The sequence below is a fragment of the Telmatherina bonti genome (assembly GCF_933228915.1).
Source record: "Telmatherina bonti genome assembly, chromosome: 13".
Lineage (NCBI taxonomy): Eukaryota > Metazoa > Chordata > Actinopteri > Atheriniformes > Telmatherinidae > Telmatherina > Telmatherina bonti.
The window spans coordinates 36184650-36209687 of record NC_136611.1 but is presented as its reverse complement, the minus strand read 5'-3'; the positions used below and the strand labels follow the sequence as shown (position 1 = coordinate 36209687).

Below are 25038 nucleotides of genomic sequence, written 5' to 3'. Positions count from 1 at the left end.
AGCTTTATTTCATCCAGGTGTGTTAAAGTACGTTACCTATAAAACCTGCAGGCAGGGGTCCTGAGGACTGGAAATGAGAAACACTGGACTATGATCTGTAGATGTGTGTCATCAGCATAACTATGGTAACACATTTAGTTGTTCGTCATATTTTAAACAGTGGAACATCAGTTTGTTTATTTACTAACTAGGGGCCCCAAAATGGAGCCTTGGGGAACTCCACGGGTTGGTTTAGTTCCCTACATGAAGTCGTCCTTCTCCGTTAAATAGGACTCGCACCAAATATGATAGAGTCCTGCCCAGTTACTCAGGATGTCCACTGTGTCAAATGCCTCTCTGTTCTCCAGTAAAACCAGTACAGAAATGGTTCTGCTTCACTGGATGTTATTAAAGTATCTCTCTCTCTCTCTGTGTCGTCCCCCCCCCTCCCCTCCCTCCCTTACTCCCTCTCTGTGTGGAAGCAGAGGAAACACGCGGAACTCTGGTTAACCCTCTTTGTTCCGGGTTGATCCAGTGTAAATCTGTGTGAACCTCCCGGAGCTGCGGCCGATGCTGCCGCCTCTCCAGGTCGGATAGTCTCGGACTGGTGACAGGGAGAGCGGACTGGCCTCCACAGGGAACTTATATCGGGTATTTCTGGCTCTTCGTGTCCTCTCCGGACCGTGACAGCGCTGGCTCCGCCTGCAGTCGGTCCTTCATGCCGCGGAGGCCCCGACAGGCTGAGACCGCGGAGCCCCGGAGCAGGGCTCGGACCCCGGGGAAGTAGAGGAGGTAGGTGAGCTGTGGGAGACGGACATATCTGCCACCTGTGTGTTTGAGACGCGACCAGATGGAGGTGTGTTTATGTGTCCTGGAGGTGGAACCTCCCTGCTCGGTGCCGAGCTTCTGGGGAGGAATGTTTGGTGAATGTTTGGTGTTGGAAGAAGCAGCTAGCTGCTGGCTAGCATCGTAGCATTCCATTGTCACCGTGAGCTAGGCTAACAGCTAGGCTAACAACCAGGCTAACAGCCAGTCAGCTAGGCTAACAGCCAGTCAGCTAGGCTAACAGCCAGTCAGCCAGGCTAACAGCTAGTCAGCCAGGCTAACAGCTAGTCAGCCAGGCTAACAGCTAGTCTAACAACAAGGCTAACAGCCAGTCAGCCAGGCTAACACCTAGTCAGCCAGGCTAACAGAGAGTCTAACAACAAGGCTAACAGCCAGTCAGCCAGGCTAACAGCCATGCTAACAACCAGGCTAACAGCCACAGCCAGGCTAACAGCCCGTCAGCAAGGCTAACAGCCAGGCTAACAGCTAGCTCTTTGACAGCTTGGAAAAAGTGGCAATAATTTTCAGCAGAAGTTTCAGATTTAGCGGTCTGATAAAACATCGTCATTTTCTTTGTTAAACGCAGTGTTGTCGCATGAGCATGCTAGCAGCCTGTTAGCTCCAGCTGGTCTTCTGGTCGCAACATGGCATGCCTGTGTGTGGTGTTCTCCGGTCTAACGGAGACAGGTGGAGGGCTACAGGGAACCACTCCACCCGGTGTTGTAATGGTTTGTAGTGGAAACAGGTACAAAGATATCTGTGGAAAATAAATAAGTTGAAACAGTAAAAACCCTCTTTATTACAGTAAATCCCAGATGGAGTCATGTAGACAGGCGTGTTACAGCTAGTTAACACTAGCTCAGGGTGAACAGTACTAGTCCTGGAGGATTTTATTCAGACAAACAGTGAGATCATTGTTGGTGTCAAACCTGCAGTGGAAATAAATAAAGTGTAAATAATAAAGTAAGGCATTAGATGTTCCCGCCCGTCTGAACACATCCACACACAGACATGGAACATGGTCATCATCCACCTGCTGTCTTCCTGGAGCTGCTCCTCCATGTACTCCATTTTCCCTGTCCTCCATGTCCTCCTGTCCTGTCCATCATCCTGACAGCCAGGATGGAGATCCGGGTTCCAGCTACTGGGATGGCACTGTGGCAGACTGGTCACCAGAAAACATTTACAGAATCTGATCAGAGCAACTTTATTCTTCATCACAGTCTGGACCGTCTCCAGGACCCTTGAAGGACTTTCCAGTTCAATTCAATTCAACTTTATTTATATAGCGTCCAATCACAGCAATGCCCTCTCAAGACGCTTTAAAGACAGAGAAGAAAACATAATGAAAGCCATTTATATAACAGCCTATATAAGGAAACCAACAGATTAAGTTGGAGGTCCAACTCAATCTCCCATCCTGAGCAAGCACACAGGCGACAGTGGGAAGGAAAAAACTCCCTTTTAACAGGAAGGAAACCTCCGGCAGAACCCGGCTCAGGACAGGCAGCCATCTGCCTCTGCTGTGTGGGGGGAAGAGGACAGAAAGACAACAGGTGGGGGGGGGGATAAAAGAGAGAGATAAAGAGAAAGAAGCTCAGTGTATCAGGAAATGTCCCTCAGCAGTCTAAACCTATAGCAGCATAACTAAGGGATGCTAACCATCCCTAGCTATAGGACTTATCAAAAAGATAAGTCTTCAGCCTAGTCTTAAAGGTGGGGAGGGTGTCTGCTTCCCTAACACTAACTGGGAGCTTATTCCATAAGAGAGGGGCCTGATAACCAAAGGCTCTGCCTCCTGCTCGGCTCTTTGAGACTCTAGGAACCACAAGTAAGCCTGCAGTCTGCGAACGAAGTACTCTGCTTGGTATATAAGGAACTATGAGGTCTTTGATATATAGTGGTGCCTGGTTGTGGAGGGCTTTATTTGTAAGGAGAAGGATTTTAAATTCTATTCTAGATTCAACAGGAAGCCAATGAAGAGAGGCTAAAACTGGAGAAATATGATCTCTCATGCTGGTTCTGGTCAGGACTCTGGCTGCAGAATTCTGGATCAGCTGAAGGCTTTTCAGGGCATATTTAGGACAGCCCAGTAATAGAGAGTTACAGTAATCTAGTCCCGAAGTAATAAAAACATGAACCAGTTTTTCTGCATCACTCTGAGACAGAATGTCCCTAATTTTGGCTATATTACGTAAATGAAAGAAGGCTGTTTTAGTAACCTGCTTAATATGTGGGCCAAAGGACAGGTCAGGGTCAAATATTACTCCAAGGTTTCTCCCTGCAGCACTGGAAGCTAAAGTAATGCCATCCAGGTTCATTACAAAACTGGAAAATTTAGCTCTGGATTTTTCAGATCCAACGAGAATTACTTCAGTCTTATCTGAGTTTAAGAGGAGAAAATTTCTAGACATCCAAGTCTTTATGTCTATGAGACAATTTTGTTGTATCAAATGCAGCACTAAGATCAAGCAAGAATAGTTCCAGGAATAGTTCTGCAGGATTTTCAGGAATAGTTCTCCAGGATTCTTGAAGGACTTTCCAGGAATAGTTTTCCAGGACCCCTGAATGACTGAAGGTCTTCTTCGGACAGTTCTGCTAATGGTTCCAGTAACTGTCCAGATGATCCATACTGGTTTAGTAACACTGAGGTCCAGGTTCTGGTAAGGATCCGTCATTCCACCCGACCCGTTTCCACCAATCTTCAGTTTGGTTTTAGGGTCATGTGACCTCGGCCTTTTCCGGCTTCTCGACAGCCCTGTTTCCATAGAGACCAGTTGTGATGAGGCTTCAGCCAGCAGCTGGACCAGCTGGAGGTCCAGTTGGATCCTGCTCTCTGGTTTTTGTCTACAGACCCACAGAACCATTCAGGTTGTGCCAGACCCGGTGGATCACAGCCTGGAGGGTTCAGGGCTACTCTACAGTCTGGATCTGGTGGATCAGCAGGACTCTGGTCTGCAGATGTCTTCCAACCAGCATGTGGGGGTTTCCAGGCTGCTGGATTCAGGTCTACCGCACACGAGCCAGCTGGAGGACTGTTGGAAGATTTATTTTCTACTTGTGTTGGAGGGAAACCCGTCCATCACACGTTTGAGTCCAGAGGCGGTCAGCTGGTTGGCTTTCTCATGTGACACCAGCATGATGTGAAACGGATCGATCGGTTCATGGAGCTGATCAGCTGATCCGCTCTCTCTGGTCCAGATCTCAGTTTCCTCTCTGGATCTTCAGACAGAATGAGCAGCAGGCAGCTTTCTGTTCAGGTGAGTCACATGACGCATGTGAGTCACATGACGCAGGTGGCAGAGCAGGGAGTGGCAGGTTTACAGTTGGTATGGTTGCTGAACCTGTTTGGTCACATGACTGGTTGTTGGACTGCAGTTGTGGACGCTGTAGCAGCGAGCAGGACTGGTTCTGATGTTCACATGTGACTGGTTCCAGTCGGAGGTCAGGAGACACTGTGGAGTTGGGACAGACGGACGTGGGAAACACGGGACAGAGGTGGGAAACACAAGACAGACTAGTAACCTGCTGTGCAGAGTGAACCTCATCTCATCTTCTTCCTCTTATCCGGGGTCGGGTCGCGGGGGCAGCAGCCTAAGCAGGGAAGCCCAGACTTCCCTCTCCCCAGCCACATTTGCCAACTCTGCGGGGGGATCCCGACGCGTTCCCAGGCCAGCTGAGAGATGTTATCCCTCCAGTGTGTCCTGGGTCTTCCCCGGGGTCTCCTCCCAGAGGGACGTGCCTGGAACACCTCACCAGGAAGGTCCAGGAGGCATCCTGACCAGATGCACGAGCCACCTCAACTGGTTCCTCTCGATGCGGAGGAGCAGCGGCTCTATTCTGATCTCCTCCAGGATGACCGAGCTCCTCACCCTATCTCTAAGGGAGAGCCCGGCCACCCTGCGGAGGAAACTCATTTCAGCCGCCTGTATACGAGATCTCGTTCTTTCGGTCACGACCCACAGCTCATGACCATAGGTGAGGGTAGGAACGTAGATCGACTGGTAAATCGAGAGCTTCACCTTCTGGCTCAGCTCCTTCTTCACCACGACAGACCGGCGCAGAGTCCGCATTACTGCAGACGCCGCACCAATCTGCCTGTCGATCTCACACTCCATCCTTCCCTCACTCGTGAACAAGACCCCGAGATATTTAAACTCCTCCACTTGAGGCAGGACCTGACACCCTATTCCAGCTGAGGACCATGGTGTCAGATCTGGAGGTGCTGATTCTCATCCCAGCCGCTTCACACTCGGCCGCGAATCGCTCAAGTGAGAGCTGGAGATCACGACCAGATGAAGCCAACAGGACCACGTCATCTGCAAAAAGCAGGGACCCAATCCTGAGGCCACCAAGTTGGATCCCCTCAACACCTCGGCTGCACCTAGAAATTCTGTCCGTAAAGTTATGAACAGAATCGGTGATAAAGGGCAGCCTTGGCGGAGTCCAACCCTCACCGGAAACGAATCCGACTTACTACCGGCAATGCGGACCAAGCTCTGACACCTGTTGTACAGGGACCGGACAGCTCGTACAAGGGGGTCCAGTACCCCATACTCCCGGAGTACCCCCCACAGGAGCCCCCGGGGGTCCACAAAGCAAATGTAGACCGGTTGGGCAAACTCCCATGCTCCCTCCAGGACCCCAAAGAGGGTATAGAGCTGGTCCACTGTTCTGCAACCAGGACGAAAACCACACTGCTCCTCCTCAATCCGAGATTCGTCTATCCGGCGGACCCTCCTCTCCAGGACCCCTGAATAGACCTTACCAGGGAGGATGAGGAGTGTGATTCCCCTGTAATTGGAACACACCCTCCTGTCCCCCTTCTTGAGGTGGTTAAAAAGCTCCTTGGCGGCAAGGCCCCAGGGGTGGATGAGATCCGCCCGGAGTTCCTTAAGGCTCTGGATGCTGTGGAACTGTCCTGGCTGACACGCCTCTGCAGCATCGCTTAGACATCGGGGACTGTGCTGCTGGACTGGCAGACTGGGGTGGCAGAATGAACCAGTAACCTGTTGTGCAGAGTGAACAAGTAACCAGTAACCTGCTGTGCAGAGTGAACCAGTAACCTGTTGTGCAGAGTGAACCAGTAACCAGTAACCTGTTGTGCAGAGTGAACCAGTAACCAGTAACCTGCTGTGCAGAGTGAACCAGTAACCAGTAACCTGTTGTGCAGAGTGAACCAGTAACCAGTAACCTGTTGTGCAGAGTGAACCAGTAACCAGTAACCTGCTGTGCAGAGTGAACCCGTAACCAATAACCTGCTGTGCAGAGTGAACCCGTAACCAGTAACCTGCTGTGCAGAGTGAACCAGTAACCAGTAACCTGCTGTGCAGAGTGAACCAGTATCCAGTAACCTTCTGTGCAGAGTGAACCAGTAACCAGTAACCTGCTGTGCAGAGTGAACCCGTAACCAGTAACCTGCTGTGCAGAGTGAACCCGTAACCAGTAACCTGCTGTGCAGAGTGAACCAGTTACCAGTAACCTGCTGTGCAGAGTGAACCAGTTACCAATAACCTGCTGTGCAGAGTGAACCAGTAACCAGTAACCTGCTGTGCAGAGTGAACCAGTAACAGTAACCTGCTGTGCAGAGTGAACCCGTAACCAGTAACCTGTTGTGCAGAGTGAACCCGTAACCAGTAACCTGCTGTGCAGAGTGAACCAGTAACCAATAACCTGCTGTGCAGAGTGAACCAGTAACCAGTAACCTGCTGTGCAGAGTGAACCCGTAACCAGTAACCTGCTGTGCAGAGTGAACCAGTAACCAATAACCTGCTGTGCAGAGTGAACCAGTATCCAGTAACCTTCTGTGCAGAGTGAACCAGTAACCAGTAACCTGCTGTGCAGAGTGAACCCGTAACCAGTAACCTGCTGTGCAGAGTGAACCCGTAACCAGTAACCTGCTGTGCAGAGTGAACCAGTAACCAGTAACCTGCTGTGCAGAGTGAACCAGTAACCAGTAACCTGCTGTGCAGAGTGAACCAGTATCCAGTAACCTGCTGTGCAGAGTGAACCAGTATCCAGTAACCTTCTGTGCAGAGTGAACCAGTAACCAGTAACCTGTTGTGCAGAGTGAACCAGTAACCAGTAACCTTCTGTGCAGAGTGAACCAGTAACCAGTAACCTGTTGTGCAGAGTGAACCAGTATCCAATAACCTTCTGTGCAGAGTGAACCAGTAACCAGTAACCTGCTGTGCAGAGTGAACCAGTAACCAGTAACCTGCTGTGCAGAGTGAACCAGTAACCAGTAACCTGCTGTGCAGAGTGAACCAGTATCCAGTAACCTTCTGTGCAGAGTGAACCAGTAACCAGTAACCTGCTGTGCAGAGTGAACCAGTATCCAGTAACCTTCTGTGCAGAGTGAACCAGTAACCTTAAATTGCATTTCAACCTAATTAGCAAGAAGCTTTACTGATAGCTCTGATTTGGACATAATCCTCTCTGTAAAGTCACGATGCTGAGATCTCCATACAATGGTGTTATGATGGCTGTTGGAGAGGAAGTAGTTGTCACGTCCTCCTGTTCTAAATCTGATGGCAGCAACATGTCTTTAAAAAAAGTAGTCCCAGAGTGATATTTAGCCGTGTTAGCAGCTGTTAGCATGTGTAAACTGTAGTCCCAGAGTGATGTTTACATTATGTAGCATCTCTTCCTCTAATATCTGTCTGGAAACATCTGGAAGTGAGGAGAGCAGCTGCTGGAGTTTCAGGAGAGAAATGTTGTCCTGTTCTGGTCTGATGCAGGATTCCTGCTGCTCTACTGGTTTCTGCTTCTAGGAACAGTTTTCCAGTCCCGTTACCTTTGCAGAAGCGGTAAAGCCGGCTCAGAAACATCCAGTCTGGATGTGTTTTCTGGACGAGGACAAATGTGGAGGACGTGTACAGATGTTTGTCTCGCTGTGATGTATGTAGGTCAGCAGACCTGCTGCTGACCTGTGGGTGTGAACCAGTCCTGCTCGCTTCACACACCCACACGAGTGTGTGTTGGTGTAAAACCTGTGACACACAACCAGGTTTCATGTTGGATTCTGAGTGTGTGTGTGTGTGTGTGTGTGTGTGTTATTCCACTGTAACGGTGCTTCCTTATTGTTCCACTGTAACGGTGCTTCCTTATGGTTCCACTGTAACGGTGCTTCCTTATGGTTTCACTGTAACGGTGCTTCCTTATGGTTCCACTGTAACGGTGCTTCCTTATGGTTCCACTGTAACGGTGCTTCCTCATTGTTCCACTGTAACGGTGCTTCCTTATTGTTCCACTGTAACGGTGCTTCCTTATTGTTCCACTGTAACGGTGCTTCCTTATTGTTCCACTGTAACGGTGCTTCCTTATTGTTCCACTGTAACGGTGCTTCCTTATGGTTCCACTGTAACGGTGCTTCCTTATGGTTCCACTGTAACGGTGCTTCCTCATTGTTCCACTGTAACGGTGCTTCCTCATTGTTCCACTGTAACGGTGCTTCCTTATGGTTCCACTGTAACGGTGCTTCCTTATTGTTCCACTGTAACGGTGCTTCCTTATGGTTCCACTGTAACGGTGCTTCCTTATGGTTCCACTGTAACGGTGCTTCCTCATTGTTCCACTGTAACGGTGCTTCCTTATTGTTCCACTGTAACGGTGCTTCCTTATGGTTCCACTGTAACGGTGCTTCCTTATGGTTCCACTGTAACGGTGCTTCCTCATTATTCCACTGTAACGGTGCTTCCTTATGGTTCCACTGTAACTGTGCTTCCTTATGGTTCCACTGTAACGGTGCTTCCTCATTATTCCACTGTAACGGTGCTTCCTTATTGTTCCACTGTAACTGTGCTTCCTTATGGTTCCACTGTAACGGTGCTTCCTCATTATTCCACTGTAACGGTGCTTCCTTATGGTTCCACTGTAACGGTGCTTCCTTATGGTTCCACTGTAACGGTGCTTCCTTATGGTGCCACTGTAACGGTGCTTCCTCATGGTTCCACTGTAACTGTGCTTCCTCATGGTTCCACTGTAACGGTGCTTCCTCATTATTCCACTGTAACGGTGCTTCCTTATGGTTCCACTGTAACTGTGCTTCCTTATGGTTCCACTGTAACTGTGCTTCCTTATGGTTCCACTGTAACTGTGCTTCCTTATGGTTCCACTGTAACGGTGCTTCCTCATTATTCCACTGTAACGGTGCTTCCTTATGGTTCCACTGTAACGGTGCTTCCTTATGGTTCCACTGTAACGGTGCTTCCTTATGGTTCCACTGTAACTGTGCTTCCTTATGGTTCCACTGTAACGGTGCTTCCTTATGGTTCCACTGTAACTGTGCTTCCTTATGGTTCCACTGTAACTGTGCTTCCTCATTATTCCACTGTAACGGTGCTTCCTTATGGTTCCACTGTAACGGTGCTTCCTTATGGTTCCACTGTAACGGTGCTTCCTCATTGTTCCACTGTAACGGTGCTTCCTTATGGTTCCACTGTAACGGTGCTTCCTTATGGTTCCACTGTAACGGTGCTTCCTCATTATTCCACTGTAACGGTGCTTCCTTATGGTTCCACTGTAACGGTGCTTCCTTATGGTTCCACTGTAACGGTGCTTCCTCATTATTCCACTGTAACGGTGCTTCCTCATTATTCCACTGTAACGGTGCTTCCTTATGGTTCCACTGTAACGGTGCTTCCTTATGGTTCCACTGTAACGGTGCTTCCTTATGGTTTCACTGTAACGGTGCTTCCTTATGGTTCCACTGTAACGGTGCTTCCTTATGGTTCCACTGTAACGGTGCTTCCTCATTGTTCCACTGTAACGGTGCTTCCTTATTGTTCCACTGTAACGGTGCTTCCTTATTGTTCCACTGTAACGGTGCTTCCTTATTGTTCCACTGTAACGGTGCTTCCTTATTGTTCCACTGTAACGGTGCTTCCTTATGGTTCCACTGTAACGGTGCTTCCTTATGGTTCCACTGTAACGGTGCTTCCTCATTGTTCCACTGTAACGGTGCTTCCTCATTGTTCCACTGTAACGGTGCTTCCTCATTGTTCCACTGTAACGGTGCTTCCTTATGGTTCCACTGTAACGGTGCTTCCTTATTGTTCCACTGTAACGGTGCTTCCTTATGGTTCCACTGTAACGGTGCTTCCTTATGGTTCCACTGTAACGGTGCTTCCTCATTGTTCCACTGTAACGGTGCTTCCTTATTGTTCCACTGTAACGGTGCTTCCTTATGGTTCCACTGTAACGGTGCTTCCTCATTATTCCACTGTAACGGTGCTTCCTTATGGTTCCACTGTAACTGTGCTTCCTTATGGTTCCACTGTAACGGTGCTTCCTCATTATTCCACTGTAACGGTGCTTCCTTATTGTTCCACTGTAACTGTGCTTCCTTATGGTTCCACTGTAACGGTGCTTCCTCATTATTCCACTGTAACGGTGCTTCCTTATGGTTCCACTGTAACGGTGCTTCCTTATGGTTCCACTGTAACGGTGCTTCCTTATGGTGCCACTGTAACGGTGCTTCCTCATGGTTCCACTGTAACTGTGCTTCCTCATGGTTCCACTGTAACGGTGCTTCCTCATTATTCCACTGTAACGGTGCTTCCTTATGGTTCCACTGTAACTGTGCTTCCTTATGGTTCCACTGTAACTGTGCTTCCTTATGGTTCCACTGTAACTGTGCTTCCTTATGGTTCCACTGTAACGGTGCTTCCTCATTATTCCACTGTAACGGTGCTTCCTTATGGTTCCACTGTAACGGTGCTTCCTTATGGTTCCACTGTAACGGTGCTTCCTTATGGTTCCACTGTAACGGTGCTTCCTTATGGTTCCACTGTAACGGTGCTTCCTTATGGTTCCACTGTAACGGTGCTTCCTTATGGTTCCACTGTAACTGTGCTTCCTCATTATTCCACTGTAACGGTGCTTCCTTATGGTTCCACTGTAACGGTGCTTCCTTATGGTTCCACTGTAACGGTGCTTCCTCATTGTTCCACTGTAACGGTGCTTCCTTATGGTTCCACTGTAACGGTGCTTCCTTATGGTTCCACTGTAACGGTGCTTCCTCATTATTCCACTGTAACGGTGCTTCCTTATGGTTCCACTGTAACGGTGCTTCCTTATGGTTCCACTGTAACGGTGCTTCCTCATTATTCCACTGTAACGGTGCTTCCTCATTATTCCACTGTAACGGTGCTTCCTTATGGTTCCACTGTAACGGTGCTTCCTTATGGTTCCACTGTAACGGTGCTTCCTTATGGTTCCACTGTAACGGTGCTTCCTCATTATTCCACTGTAACGGTGCTTCCTTATGGTTCCACTGTAACGGTGCTTCCTTATGGTTCCACTGTAACGGTGCTTCCTTATGACCCTATAATAAATGGTTTATTGATTGCAGCGTTAAACTTTATGAATAATTACTCGTAAAGATCCCTAAAAATATCCGGTATGTTTCACATCCTGCAGGACAACCAGCAGCTTTGTTGCATGAAGGGAAACGTTTCATTAGACCTCATGGCAGGAATCATATTTAACTCCAGATAATTCCCACTGTTCCAGTTTTATTCATACTTTTGTAGCTGGAAAATTCATTTAAAGTTTAATTTATTCTTGACATTTTGTGAAAGGGCCAAATGAAGGTTGTTCTCTGAGTCATTTCATCTGACATCGAATGTCTAGCCTTGTTGAAGGTTTGAGCTGTAAAACGGGGAGAAAATGTAGGTTTTCCTCCCTGATGAAGATATTTTCTCCTCTAAGAAGCTTTACATGAGACCAAACCACAGAAAACACAAACAAGGTGTTCCATCTGTCTGCGGTTTCTTTCCTGGAACATCAGGAAGGAAAAAACAGGAAACTTTACCATCATGTTGCTAAGAAACCTCTATTTTCACCTGGACATGATGATGAAGACACTTCTGTCAGACTTTCCACCAATCGGAGAGCTTAACCTGATGGTAACGTCCAATCAGGAGCAGCCAAAGATCAACAAGTGAGCGGAAAAGAAAAATGATGATCCTCCTGTAAATATGGGAATAGTTTCTGTTCTAAAGGAAATATAACCATTCTGTTTGCCAACAATATTTTATTTAATTTAGATTATTGAGATATCTATTTTTTCCTGGTTATCTCCATCTTATGTTTCCAAACACAAACCTGTTGAACAGCGAGAGCAAGTTAAAAAAAAAAAAGCAACAGTATTAAATTAAAACAACGACGTGAATTAAAATACTGAACCTTCTGGAGCGACTGGGGAAACGTAGACACAACCTGCCGGCCGAGCAGTTTTTACTTCATCTGAGACTCGTAATCTGACAGCGGAGGCTGAAACATCACGTCTGCATGGAAACAAACACGTCCGCATGCTGACATGTTTCCATGGAAACACGGCCGCATGCTGACATGATGTTTCTATGGAAACACGGCCGCATGCTGACATGATGTTTCCATGGAAACACGGCCACATGCTGACATGTTTCCATGGAAACACGGCCACATGCTGACATGATGTTTCCATGGAAACACGGCCACGTGCTGACGGTCTTCAGTTTGGTTTGGAGGTCCAACCGGAGTCCTGCGTGTCCTTGGTTCAGGATGTCTGGACAGCTGAACTCCGAGTGTTGTGGGAATGTTGGTTTTGCAGCGTATCCTTGCAGCACATTGCCAGGCTGCAGCAGGGGCTGATGGGAAACGTAGGTTGTATCAGCTGATTGACACATTACTGTCTGTCTGCAGTTTGTCTGTGATCGGACCCGGCTCCATCTACCATGAACCCTCTGAACCAGATGAAAGCTGGACTGGCAAACAACCCTCACAGGTACACACACACACACACACACACACACACACACACACACACACACACACACACACACACACACACACACACACACACACACACAGGTTCATCATCTTGTTCATTCGGACTCGTTTGACTGCGAAGTCGGAGCCTTGGCTCGATTCTGAGCTTCTGGGCTGGAAGGCAATTCATCAGCTGGACAGACATTGGGTTGGTATGAAGACCTGGACGGGGGGGTGACGTGTCCAGCTGAGGGAAGGGGGCAGTTATCCACTCATGCAGCTAAGACAGGCCGTGGTTTCCCTCCATCACCTGTATAGTCGTGTCTTTGGTTCCCACCTGATTGACTGCACCTGCTCTCTGTCTGCAGTGATGGCTCGTACCCGTACGACCCCTCCAGCTGGCAGCAGCCAACCAATCAGCCGGCAGGGTCTCTCTCTGTGGTCACCACTGTGTGGGGGGTGACCAACCCCTCGGCCACCCAGGTACCACACCACCAAGCAGACACATTCTGGAGGTTTTTCCAGTCTGAGTCTGGATCGCTGACCAAATGTGTGTCCGTCAGGGTCTGGGGGGAGGAGTGATGGGGCCCGGAGCCAGCACAGGCGGGGGGCCCATGATGCAGGGTCCCGGTGGAGCGGGCATGGCTGGAGGGCCCGGGGGCTACATGGGCCAGCCGGGCTACGGAGAGCCCAGCAAAGGCTACATGAACCAGGGCATGTATGGCCGGACCAGTGGGGGCTACGCTGGAGGACCAGGGGGTTACTCCGGCAGGTGGGTTGATTGATTTTTTTTCTTCATTGATCTGTTGGTTCATCACGTCTGATCAAACACGTCAGCTCCTGGAATACAGAAGAAACTTCTAATGTTCTGCTGTTTCCAGACAAAGGAAAAGCAGAAGGTCATTGGGCAGTTCTGCACGGTGGCGTAGTGGTTAGCACTGTGGACCAGCATCTGGCCTGGGGGCAGTGGCCTTTCAGTTGGAATTGTTCTCCCCGTGTGTGCATGGGCTCTCTTTGGTTCTCCGTCTTCCTCCCACCGTCCAAACACATGCATGTTAGGTTAATTATTATCCAGGTTAATGAGTTGCTCTCAGTCGTCCCTCGGAGTGAGCGTGATTGGTTGTTTGACTTTCTCTGTTGGCCCTGCGTTGAAGTGGCGACTTGTCCAGTGCTAGCCTGCGTCATTCCCAGTGCTATTACTGGGATAGACTCCAACTTCCCCGTAGTGGTTAGGAAAATTACTGGCTGGGCGGTTCCCACCGTCGCCATCTTGGCACGCATGACATAACTCCTAGAATATGTAAAATTGGAAAGAGGTGGAGGTGAGGGGGGGGGGGGCGTGAGCGTCAAGGTGGATGATTGACATCTGGCGAACTGACCTTCCTTTAGTGAACAGCTAACTGAACTAACAAAGGTAGGCGAGCTAAAGCTAAGTCATGCTGTTCTACGTTCCTCCTCCTTAAAGCAAGGTCGGGTACCTGTCAATCAAAAAGACACGCCCACAATTATGCCAAATTTCGAGATTAAATTACATCTAAACAGTTGTAAAAATAATTCTTTATAGATTTTTTTTCCCCATTTTTATTTATATTTTATATCTTCTGTGTTTCATTTTAGTTTATAATTTATTCTAATTTTAAGTTGAATTCAATTTATTTATAATTTATTTGCTTTCTTATATATATTTTATTTCTGACTAATACACTGAGCTGACTTGACGTCTTTCCGATGTGGTGAATGTGTAGTTTTATCAGACAGTCATAAAACTGCAGACGTTCGTGTGCAGCTCAGTTAACATGTCTCACATCGTACAGAGGAACTTCCATGCTTCCATCATGATGATGATGATGATTATGTTAAACCTGCTTAGGAAACGATTGCAGGAATCAGAAATGAAGTTGAACTGGTTTGTTGGTGACGGGTGTTCCTAAGTTTTCCACCTCCGTGACCCTGGGAGTAAAAAGACGAGTGTCCATCTCTTCATGTCCGTCGTGGCTCCACCGTGCAGGATGGAGACCGGAGAAAAGTGGAGCAGGGTGGTTTGAAAAGACTTCCCGACGGGTTTCAGCTGATTTATTGTCCTGTCATCAGGCGTCAGCTGGATAATGTGTGGAAACAAATGAAGTCGTCATGACAACACAGGTCACATGATCATGGTCATCATGGTCACATGAGCATCAACTCTGTGTCCAGTTACCCATCAAACCCTGGAGGTTCCAGAGGCTCCGCCGACTTCACTCAGGCTGCTGCGGCCGCTGCTGTCGCTGCTGCTGCTGCTGCCACGGCAACCGCCACTGCCACGGCGACCGTAGCCGCCATCCAGGAGAAGCAGAACCAGGAGATGAACTACGGACAGGTGAGCCAGGAAAGGTGGTCCACCTGCCAGGTCAGCTGGCTCGTTGTTACCTTCTGTTGATCAGGATGTTTGTTGTGTGTCAGATGGGAGGAGCCGCCTACAACAACCAGTTCATGGCCCACTCTGGGCCCCGGGGCCCTCCTGGCATGGCACCTGCCGGTATGGGTCCCGGTCCTGGCGCCACAAGAGGTCCACCATCCATGGGCCCCATGTACGGACCTGGAGGGGTCCCTCAGAGGCTCCCTCAGCATTCAAACTACGGTCCTGGGCCACAGCAGGCGCACCTGCGGCCCCAGCAGGGCCTGAAACGGCCCTACAACTCTGAGGTGAGTCTCCATAGCAACGCTGACAGACGACGTCTCGCAGCTGAAGATGTCCAACGTTTCCGTCTGTCATCCTCAGGCGTTCCCGGGAATGTCGCAGCAGTACGGTGTTCCAGTCAGTTCTGGCGTCATGGCCGGGCCAGGCGGTGCTGTCGGCCCCCTGCCGGGTTCAGGTGGGGGAGGTCACCCTGGGCCCGGCCCCTACTCCGGCCCCAACATGCAGTACCACCCAGGTGAGACATCGGGATGCATCGTCCCCTGCTGGTGGCCGTTGGGACTGCAGGGTGTAAACGAACCTGAACATCTCTGTGTTCTCCCATCAGGTCCTGGTGGTCCAGGTCCCGCCCCCCAGCGCTCTGGTGCCTCCCCTTCATATCAGAGCCATAAAATTCCCCTCCCACAGTATTCCCCCTCTGGACCCCCCAGCTCGCAGTACTACAAGGTGATTGAATAATTAATGTGGAATATTTGCAGTTTTCCCAGTCAGTAGTAACAAACATGTTGACCCAGCAGGACCAGTTTAACGGTCAGGGTGGAGGTCTAAACTCTCTGCCAACAGGGGGCTCCGGGGGAGTCTACAGCTCTTTCAACCAGCCGTCGGGGGTAAGGCCAAAATGTTTCAATTTATTCATTTTATTCCCCATTATTTATGTATTTATTTTTATATTGTTTTTAATATTAATATTAATATTTAATTCCATTTTTTTTTCTTTTTTTTTTGCTGTATTTAGAGTTTTTATATGTTTGTGAGTAAATTCAGATAAAACAGACATGTTTTTTTTTATCGGGGCGGACTTTAATGCGTTTATTACAATTAATTAATTACAGAAACATTAACAAGTTTTAAAAAATCGTATTTAATCGCGGAACCTTTTGTCAGAGCAGAGTTTCCTGGTACCTCATTTACACTGATGCACGCGCTACCTGTGCTTCTATCTTTGCAACATTGGCGCTATATTTAGAGACGTTTCAGAGCCCTTAGTGACTCTATTTAAAGACATCAACAAGTCCAGGGTGTCTTTCTGGTGGCATCAGAGACTCCTGGAGAGGAACTGTAGAAGAGCGTGTAGTTTTCTCTTCTCCGTTGGCATCTCCTTCCTCTTCCCCTGTACTAAAGACCACATCGGCCTTCATGCAGCTCCACGCTGCAGTCGGAGGTGATCAGCTCTGCTGCATGATCAGACTGTAGCTGCCACTAAGAGACTCCTCCTGGTTTACTGTCAGATATTAATGTTTAATTAACATTTATAAAGTAAAAATGACTGTAACATGTTGTAGAGTCTTGGTGAATAACTGGAGCGGCAGCTGTTAGTTAAAGTACTTAAAACGTCACTTTAACTTTGCATCTGTTCAGTTTTGGCCAGGAATGTTTTAAAAGTTAATTTTTCAGACATTAATAGAGCTTGAGTTTACAATATTTATCTCTTTTACTGTCATTAGATTTAATCATCCCTTAAAATCCATTTAAATGAAGAAAAATTTTGGTTTTTGGGCAAATTTTAATATGCAATGTGATTGACACTAATTCCTTAAAAAGCCTGTAATTAATTAGATAACTTTCTTTAACTGAGTCCCACCCTTTGTTTGTTGTGAGGATCAGCAAGGAAGCAGACGTGTAATAGTGTCTCTGTCTCTGCCAGCCTGGGCGAGGGTTGCCTGGTTACCCATCCTCCCCCGTTCCCGGAAACCCAACCCCTCCCATCACGCCGAGCAGCGCGATGGCCCCACCATACATGTCGCCTGGCAACAGTGATGTCAAGCCGATGCCCTCTTCCTTCCTGCCCGACATAAAAACCAACATGGCCACTCTGGCCCCTCCCCCACCCACATGTACGGACAGGTGACCTCTTCGGTGGTGGTGCTGGTTTGACAGGAGGTGTTGAAGTGTCTGACTTTAATGTCTGGCTGTCAGGTAACCCGAGCGACGACCTGCGGTTGACCTTCACGGTGAGGGACGGCGTGGTCCTGGAACCCTTCAGACTTGAGCACAACTTGGCCGTCAGCAACCACGTCTTCCAGCTGAAAGAGTCCGTCTATCAGACGCTCATCATGAGGTGAAACATGGAGACCTGACCACGTAGCGGTTGTTTATTTATACCAGCGTAGACGATGGTCTTCCAGTTTTTAAACCACTTGTCTGATTTTATGTTCAGACCTGATCTGGAGCTCCAGTTCAAGTGTTACCACCATGAGGACCGGCAGATGAACACCAACTGGCCTGCCTCCGTCCAGGTCTTGTCCTCGTACCGTTTCTCTTACAGTCATTCTGTTGGTAGATCTACTGCTGTGTTTGGGATCGCCGCACGTTGATATCTGCAGTTACATAATGCCAAGTGATCATGTAAACGGATAAATCTGAGATTCTTTATCATTAAGGAGTCGGAAATTAGGCTTGGATTAACGCCACGACCACAGGATCCCACATTAGCAGCTAACACTAACACTGCAGAGCTTCCACATTAGCAGCTAACTCTACAACCGCAGGATCCCACATTAGCAGCTAACGCCACGACCGCAGGATCCCACATTAGCAGCTAACGCCACAACCGCAGGATCCCACATTAGCAGCTAACGCCACGACCACAGCATCCCACATTAGCAGCTAACACTAACACTGCAGAGCTTCCACATTAGCAGCTAACTCTACAACCGCAGGATCCCACATTAGCAGCTAACGCCACGACCGCAGGATCCCACATTAGCAGCTAACGCCACAACCGCAGGATCCCACATTAGCAGCTAACGCCACGACCACAGCATCCCACATTAGCAGCTAACACTAACACTGCAGAGCTTCCACATTAGCAGCTAACTCTACAACCGCAGGATCCCACATTAGCAGCTAACGCCACGACCGCAGGATCCCACATTAGCAGCTAACGCCACAACCGCAGGATCCCACATTAGCAGCTAACGCCACGACCGCAGGATCCCACATTAGCAGCTAACGCCACAACCGCAGGATACCACATTAGCAGCTAACGCCACAACTGCAGGATCCCACATTAGCAGCTAACACCACAACTGCAGGATCCCACATTAGCAGCTAACACCACAACTGCGGGATACCACATTAGCAGCTAACGCCACAACCGCGGGATCCCACATTAGCAGCTAATGCCACAACCGCAGGATCCCACATTAGCAGCTAACGCCACAACCGCAGGATCCCACATTAGCAGCTAACACTAACACTGCAGACCTTCCACATTAGCTGCTAACACTAACACTGCAGACCTTCCACATTAGCAGCTAACTCCCTTGTTCCCTGTTGCGGTGCTTCTGTGGAGAACTTGGTGATAATCAGGTTTTTATGAACTTGTTTCTGGAAGGTGTTTTTGTTGATCTTCCAGGTTAGCGTGAACGCGACTCCTCTAACCATCGAACGAGGAGACAACAAAACCTCCCACAAACCCTTGTACCTGAAGCAGGTGTGCCAGCCGGGCAGGAACACCATCCAGATCACCGTCACCGCCTGCTGCTGTGTAAGAACATGCTTCAACCAGTGTCCTTTCCCTTTCTACTGAGGTGGGTCCAGTTCTGGGTCGGAACCGGATCCTCCTCTGGAAACAGTTCAGTGAAAAAAGCCAGTAAATCAGGCTGTTGCTAACGTAAAGTAGAGCCGGATGAAGCTGCCCCTCTTTATCTAACCCCCATGTCTGTGTGTTGTCAGTCTCACCTGTTCGTCCTTCAGCTGGTCCACCGGCCCTCGGTCCGGTCCGTCCTGCAGGGTCTGATGAAGAAGAGACTCCTGCCGGCAGAACACTGCGTCACTAAGAGTAAGCTGCGGTTGTGTTCGGGTCAGTTTTATCGGCGGGAGGTTCTGATCAGACTAACGATCTGGATCTGTCTCTTCTCTCAGTCAAGAGGAACTTCAGCAGTGGGTCCATCTCCGGGACCCCTGGCTTAAACGGAGAAGACGGCGTTGAACAGACCGCCATCAGGGTGTCTTTGAAATGTCCAATCACTTTTCGCCGCATCCAGCTGCCAGCTCGAGGCCACGACTGCAGACACATACAGGTGAGAGCAGCAGCCAATCAGAACCCTCCATTAAATCATGTGTTCCTTACAAACGTCCTGAATCCTCTACGTCTGACCAAAGGCCGTGTTTATCCAGATCTCTGTCGCTCATAGACCTTATATGAAAGATGGACAGAGCCTCCGGCAGTTAAAAGTAAAGCCTATGTGGAAGTGCATAAAACTGCAGTTCCCCCTTCATCCACTAGGGGCTGCAAAACAGAGCGAATCCCCATAGACTCCCATGTTAAAAAGACCAACTTCACAGCAGGAATAAACACGTTCACAGCAGAAATAAACATGTTTACAGCAGGAATAAACATGTTTACAGCAGAAATAAACATGTTTACAGCCTGGTTCAAAAATCCATTTTAGGTTTAAAAGGTCAGGTTTACCTTCATGACAACTGTGGGGGGAGTGAATTTTTTTTTAACTCGCCCTTTTAAAAGTAATTTAATATGGAAATTCAGCATATTTAGGGGTGTGTCCTTTTGATTGACAGGTACCCGATCTCCCGCTTCAAGTAAGAAGAACGTAGAACAACCGCGGTTTTTAGCCGGTTAACAACGTGACTTACCTCCGTTAGCTGGTTAGCTCCTGTTATCTCCAGGTTAGCTCGGTTAGCTCTTAGCTACAGAAAGCTCGGAGTTTGCTTGATGTCAATCATCCACCATGACGCTCACAGCCCCCCTCTCAGCTCCACCTCTTTGCCCATATTTGTATTTTCCGTGTGAGACGACGCGCATGACTCTGCCAAGATGGTGATGGTAGGAACCGCCCACCGAGCTTCAATTCAGCTCTTCAGAAACCTACGAGTGACGTCACGGAGGCTCCGCCCATCTATTATACACAGTCTATGGTGCTGCTCCATTACAAAATTCTGCTGCACATAATTTACACAGTTAGCATGAAAATAAATGTTTAATTTGTAATAATTTACACAGCTGTTGTGGTTCAGATGCGAATGTACAACAGTTTAATATTCTTTATCTGTGTAGGTTGAATTCCTCCATTTATTACGTAATAATGTGGAGCTGAAATGACATTCAGTTGGAGGTTAGGCCTGAAGGAAGCCTCTCCTCACTGGAACTCCTTTCTCCTGTCTGCAGTGTTTTGATCTGGAGTCGTACCTGCAACTGAACTGCGAGAGAGGAACGTGGAGGTGTCCTGTGTGCAAGTACGTGGAAACTTTTCATGTCAGGTGGACAGTGAGACAGCCGTGATATTACCTGTCAAACCTGTAAAGTTGGTTCTTCTGATTGTGTGTTTGATCCACACACACATCAGTTTACACACCATCGCGTACTGAGGCACAGCTGGGCGTTCAGGCGACACGTTTACACGTTTCTGGATCAAATCAAGTAAAACCTGTCTCTGTTCACAGTAAAACGGCCCTGCTGGAGGGACTGGAAGTGGACCAGTACATGCTGGGAATCCTCATCTACGTCCAGAAGTAAGAAGCTTCTGACTTTTGTGTTTCTGCTTTCTAATGTCCCTGCTGCGCCTCGCGGTTCCTTCACCGAGGCGTGTAAAGTGGTCTAAGTGGATCTCTCATGTGGGTCGGTTCAGTCTGACGGTAAAAACCGCAGATCGAGGCTTTTATTAAGGTTTCATCATCCAGAACTTCTCCAGAACCAAACAGATTTAAAAGAAAGCAGGTCAGACGTCAGAACGGACAAAGCCAGATTTTCAGTCGCCATGGTGACGATTACAAATAGTCTTCGGAAATGTCGGACCTTCATGAAGCGGACCGGTCTCCGTTTGCTGAAAACCAGTTTCACCAACTAAACCTGTAACAGTTACCAGTTAAACCCGCCCTTCTGCTTCCTCTCTCCTCCTCATCCTCAGCTCGGAGTACGAGGAGATCACCATCGACCCGGTGTGCAGCTGGAAGCCGGTTCCGATGAAGCCGGACCTCCATGTGAAGGAGGAGCTGGACGGTCCGGTTCTGAAGCGCTGCCGGACCCTCAGCCCGAGTCACATGGTCCTGCCCAGCGTCATGGAGATGATTGCATCGCTTGGACCCAACCCCTCCTCTTCCTCCTCCACATCTGCCCCGTCCTCCTCGTCGCCCATGAACTACCCCTCCCTGTCTGCAGGGGGCGGCAACAACAGCAGCAGCACGCCCGACTTCCCCAGCACAGGTAGGTCATGTGACCTCTTTTCCCTCCGACGTTTCCTTTCACTGCCGTCACGCGGAGGAAGACGTGGATGACGAATAACAAAACTAATAACATCCCAAAACCAGGTTCAATGTAGAGACATGGTGGGGGAGGCAGAATTTTATTTTTTTAATTTTGTTTGTTTTTTAATTTGTTTTATTTAGTTTGATTTATATTTTATTATTTTAATTTATTCCATTCTATTCTTTTTATTTTAGGTCTTTTTCTTTTTATTATTTTTTTATATTGTTTTGTTTTATTTCTTCTCTCAATGCGCTGAAAAAGACGTTGAAGAAAGCGGGAGGAATTCTGCTAAATGAACACAAGTCTGCGTTTCTTACCACTAGGTGTGATTTGTACATTTTAAGAGACTTTTGTGCAGAAAGTTTTGCGAGATTTGGCTTCAGATTTGTGTTTTTTGTTGTTATTGACGTTGATCGTCTCGTTCAGCTGCTGATGGGCGTGATCTGAGAGCAGGGGGCGCTCTTCCTCACCCAGCAGCACATTGTCAGATTAATCATTCATGTCAGACTTAGTCATTTGACCTACGAGGACAATAAAGTTTACTTTGTACAGCTTTTGTCTTGACGTTGTCCAGCAGCCAATCGGAACATGTTGAACTTCGTACTTTAACCACGGCGTCGGGTTCAGATGTTAAAAACCTTTTCGTTTTATTGATCTCAGTCTTTGATGATTAAAGTAAACCTACTAGTTAATCAGCTGAACCTGCTCAGGTAGAGGACGTGATAACAGATCATTTATTGATCAACCGGCACAAGGTTGATAAGTCATGGAATAAATCCCGTCTGCTGCCAGAACAAGTCGGGATTATTTCATCTAGAAAAGGGAATAATTTTCCAGATAAAACATGTTCAACAAATTGCTGTGATTCCTCTCTGTGTGACCAAAATAAAGAAGAATAAATAAACTGTAAATTACATCTATAGATTTCATTATTCAGGAAAAACTTGTCAGAATGGACGAGTTTCCTGCAGGGCGGGGCGACGCCGCCTCAGATCAGTATCTGGATTAATCGTAAATGCTTCACGAGTCAGGAAATTGTTACGACTTTTAGCCCTCGTAGCCAACTGGAAGGTTTTGTTGCAAATATTTTCAAAATAAAAGCACAGATGTTGATTTTACAGTAAGTACAGGGATTTAGTGAATGTTTTATTTTGAAGTGAATAATTTAAATACTGAACATAAACGAGATTATATTGATTATTGGTTGTAAATTTCCCAGCCGTGGTTTAAAGTCAGTTGCACCACGGACCGGTTGCACCGGCGTGTCGGTTTTGGGGGGCGTGTGTTTGTGCCGGTGCATGCTAGCTCTCGTTATCGCCGTTTCTTTGTGGAACTGTGGGACCACTTCCGTCTTCGTCTTCCTGCTTTAAAGCTTGGCGGCAGAACGGCGGTGTGTCAGTGTGCGGAGCTCCGCCACGGTGGGCTGGGTGGCGTGTCAGTGTGCGGAGCTCCGCCACGGTGGGCTGGGTGGCGTGTCAGTGTGCGGAGCTCCGCCACGGTGGGCTGGGTGGCGTGTCAGTGTGCGGAGCTCCGCCACGGTGGGCTGGGTGGCGGGAACACTTAAAGGATCAATAGAAACTGATCAGACGTATGGATCTGTGACTCGTCCTCCAGCTCCGTCCTATCCCGCTGCATCAGCCTCCTTCTCAGACTTCAGCGGTCCCGGGACTCCCGGCATCGGTGGCGAGTTCTCCTCCCCCGGTCCTCCCCCCCTCTCCTACCAGTCGGAGCTCTCCAGTGCCCTCCTTACCCCTGACAAGCCCCCGCCTCACCCACTGGCTGCACAGGTACTGTAGCATCTTCATCATCATCATCATCAGTTCAGTCGTTTTCTTCATTCTCTCATTTCTTCATCTCTTCTTCTCTTCCTCCTCTCTTCTCGTCTCTCCATCCTTCATCTTTTCTTCCCTTTCTCTTCCTCTTCCTCTCTCCTTCTCCCAGATGTCGGCGACGGGCCGTCTAGATTCCACTTCCCATGGTGCCTCTCTGCCCCAGCAGCAGTTGCAGGGTCTCCATGGCAACATGCAGATGGGCAGCGGCAACCAGATGATGCAGCGCGGCAACCAGAACCAGCGTCTCCAAGGTGACGTTTCCTTCGGGCTCGGCGGGTCTGCGGACGTTCCGGAAGCTTCTCTGGATGTGAGTAGAAAACCCGTAGCATGATGATGATGATGATGATGAAGGATGGACACCTTAGAACTCCAGCATGTTTTGACCTGTCTGACCCGTGTGACCCGTGTCTCCGCAGCTGCTGCCGGAGCTGACAAACCCTGACGAGCTGCTGTCGTACCTCGGACCACCGGACCTCCCGAGCAACAACAACGACGACCTGCTGTCCCTGTTTGAGAACAACTGAACACAAACCACCCGGATCCGTCGCTGTAACATACCGAGTGTTCTCCGCCAGCGCCATGGCCGCTCCAACATGGCCGCCACCCGCACACGGCGAGGCGGAGAGAAACTTAACGATGAAAACTTTTTGTGTGAACTCGATGGTAACTTTATTATTTAGTCGTTTTTTATTCCCTGACTGTATTGGAAGCTTCATCCTTCATTCCTCGCTGCTGTTCAACGTGACCGCTGCCGCTGCGCCACCGCGGCCGAGCTCCAACCTGTGGAAGCAGCTGTTAGAGCCGCTGCAGAGGAGCATTAAAGGAGCCGTCTGGAGGCCGCCCAGTCACACTGGGATTAACCCTTAGAACTCAGCTGATCTTTGGCTGCTCCTGATTGGACGTTACCGTCAGTTTAAGCTCTCTGATTGGTGGAAAGTCTGACAGGAAGTGTCTTCATCATCATGTCCAGGTGAACATAGACGTTGCTTAGCAACATGGTAGTGATGGTGATGAAGATGTGATAAATAATGGTGGATTTGCCATCTAGAGTCTCTGAATAAACACTACATCTGGATTGTAGACCTCCTGGACCGTTTGGGAAGGCCAGGAACGGTTTTACAGAACTGGTCCGGCGCCGCTGCTGCGTTTCAAGGTTTAAACGCTGCTTTTGCTCTGATGGGGAGAAAACATGGTCCAGGTTTCTCTGAGGCTTCATCAGGACTCGGTGGTCTCTCTGGGTCTGTAGCCAACAGGAACTTCATCGGTCTGTGTGGGAACGGTGTCGGTGCTGATCCAGAACTCCAGGACCTGCTGGACACGAAGTCTGTTGGAGCAGCAGTACGAGTCACTTTGTTCTGGTTTATTCCCAAAGATCCTGAACTGAAGCTGAAGACCGCCGTCTCCTCAGGTCTGTGGACCTGGAACCAGAATCCAGCTGCTCGGTCCAGTCAGGTTCTGCTTCACGGCTCGGCCCTCGGTGGAAGTCTCGTCTTCATCTTACTCATCCTCATAACTCTGTATGTCAGGAGGGTCCAGCTCCAGTCCTCCAGAACCACAATCCTGCAGGTTTCCCATGTGTCCCTGCTCCAACACACCTGACTCAAACTAATCAGTCAATGTGCAGAACCTCATAGGCTGTTGGAGCAGGGACACATGGAAAACCTGCAGGACAGCGGCCTCGGGACTGACTTTGGACCCCCCTGCTGTATGTTGTGAAGTGTCCTGAGTCCCAGTTCGCCCAGTGGCTACTGTGTCCTGAGTCCCAG

At 48.8% G+C, this 25038-nt stretch overlaps 1 protein-coding gene across 1 annotated transcript; it reads left to right on the top strand.

The window, feature by feature from the left end:
• The first annotated feature begins 509 nt into the window (after positions 1-509).
• LOC306764337 (zinc finger MIZ domain-containing protein 2-like) lies at positions 510-25038 on the top strand. Its single transcript, XM_079251469.1, has 21 exons — positions 510-771; positions 12493-12574; positions 12927-13041; positions 13122-13330; positions 14752-14914; positions 14998-15240; positions 15317-15470; positions 15561-15679; positions 15751-15840; positions 16878-17067; positions 17150-17291; positions 17391-17469; positions 18591-18722; positions 18911-19016; positions 19100-19257; positions 20364-20431; positions 20639-20707; positions 21103-21398; positions 23055-23227; positions 23382-23579; positions 23689-25038. The coding sequence occupies exons 2-21, from the start codon at positions 12525-12527 to the stop codon at positions 23794-23796; spliced, it is 2862 nt and encodes a 953-aa protein (XP_079107595.1). The 5' UTR covers positions 510-771; positions 12493-12524; the 3' UTR covers positions 23797-25038.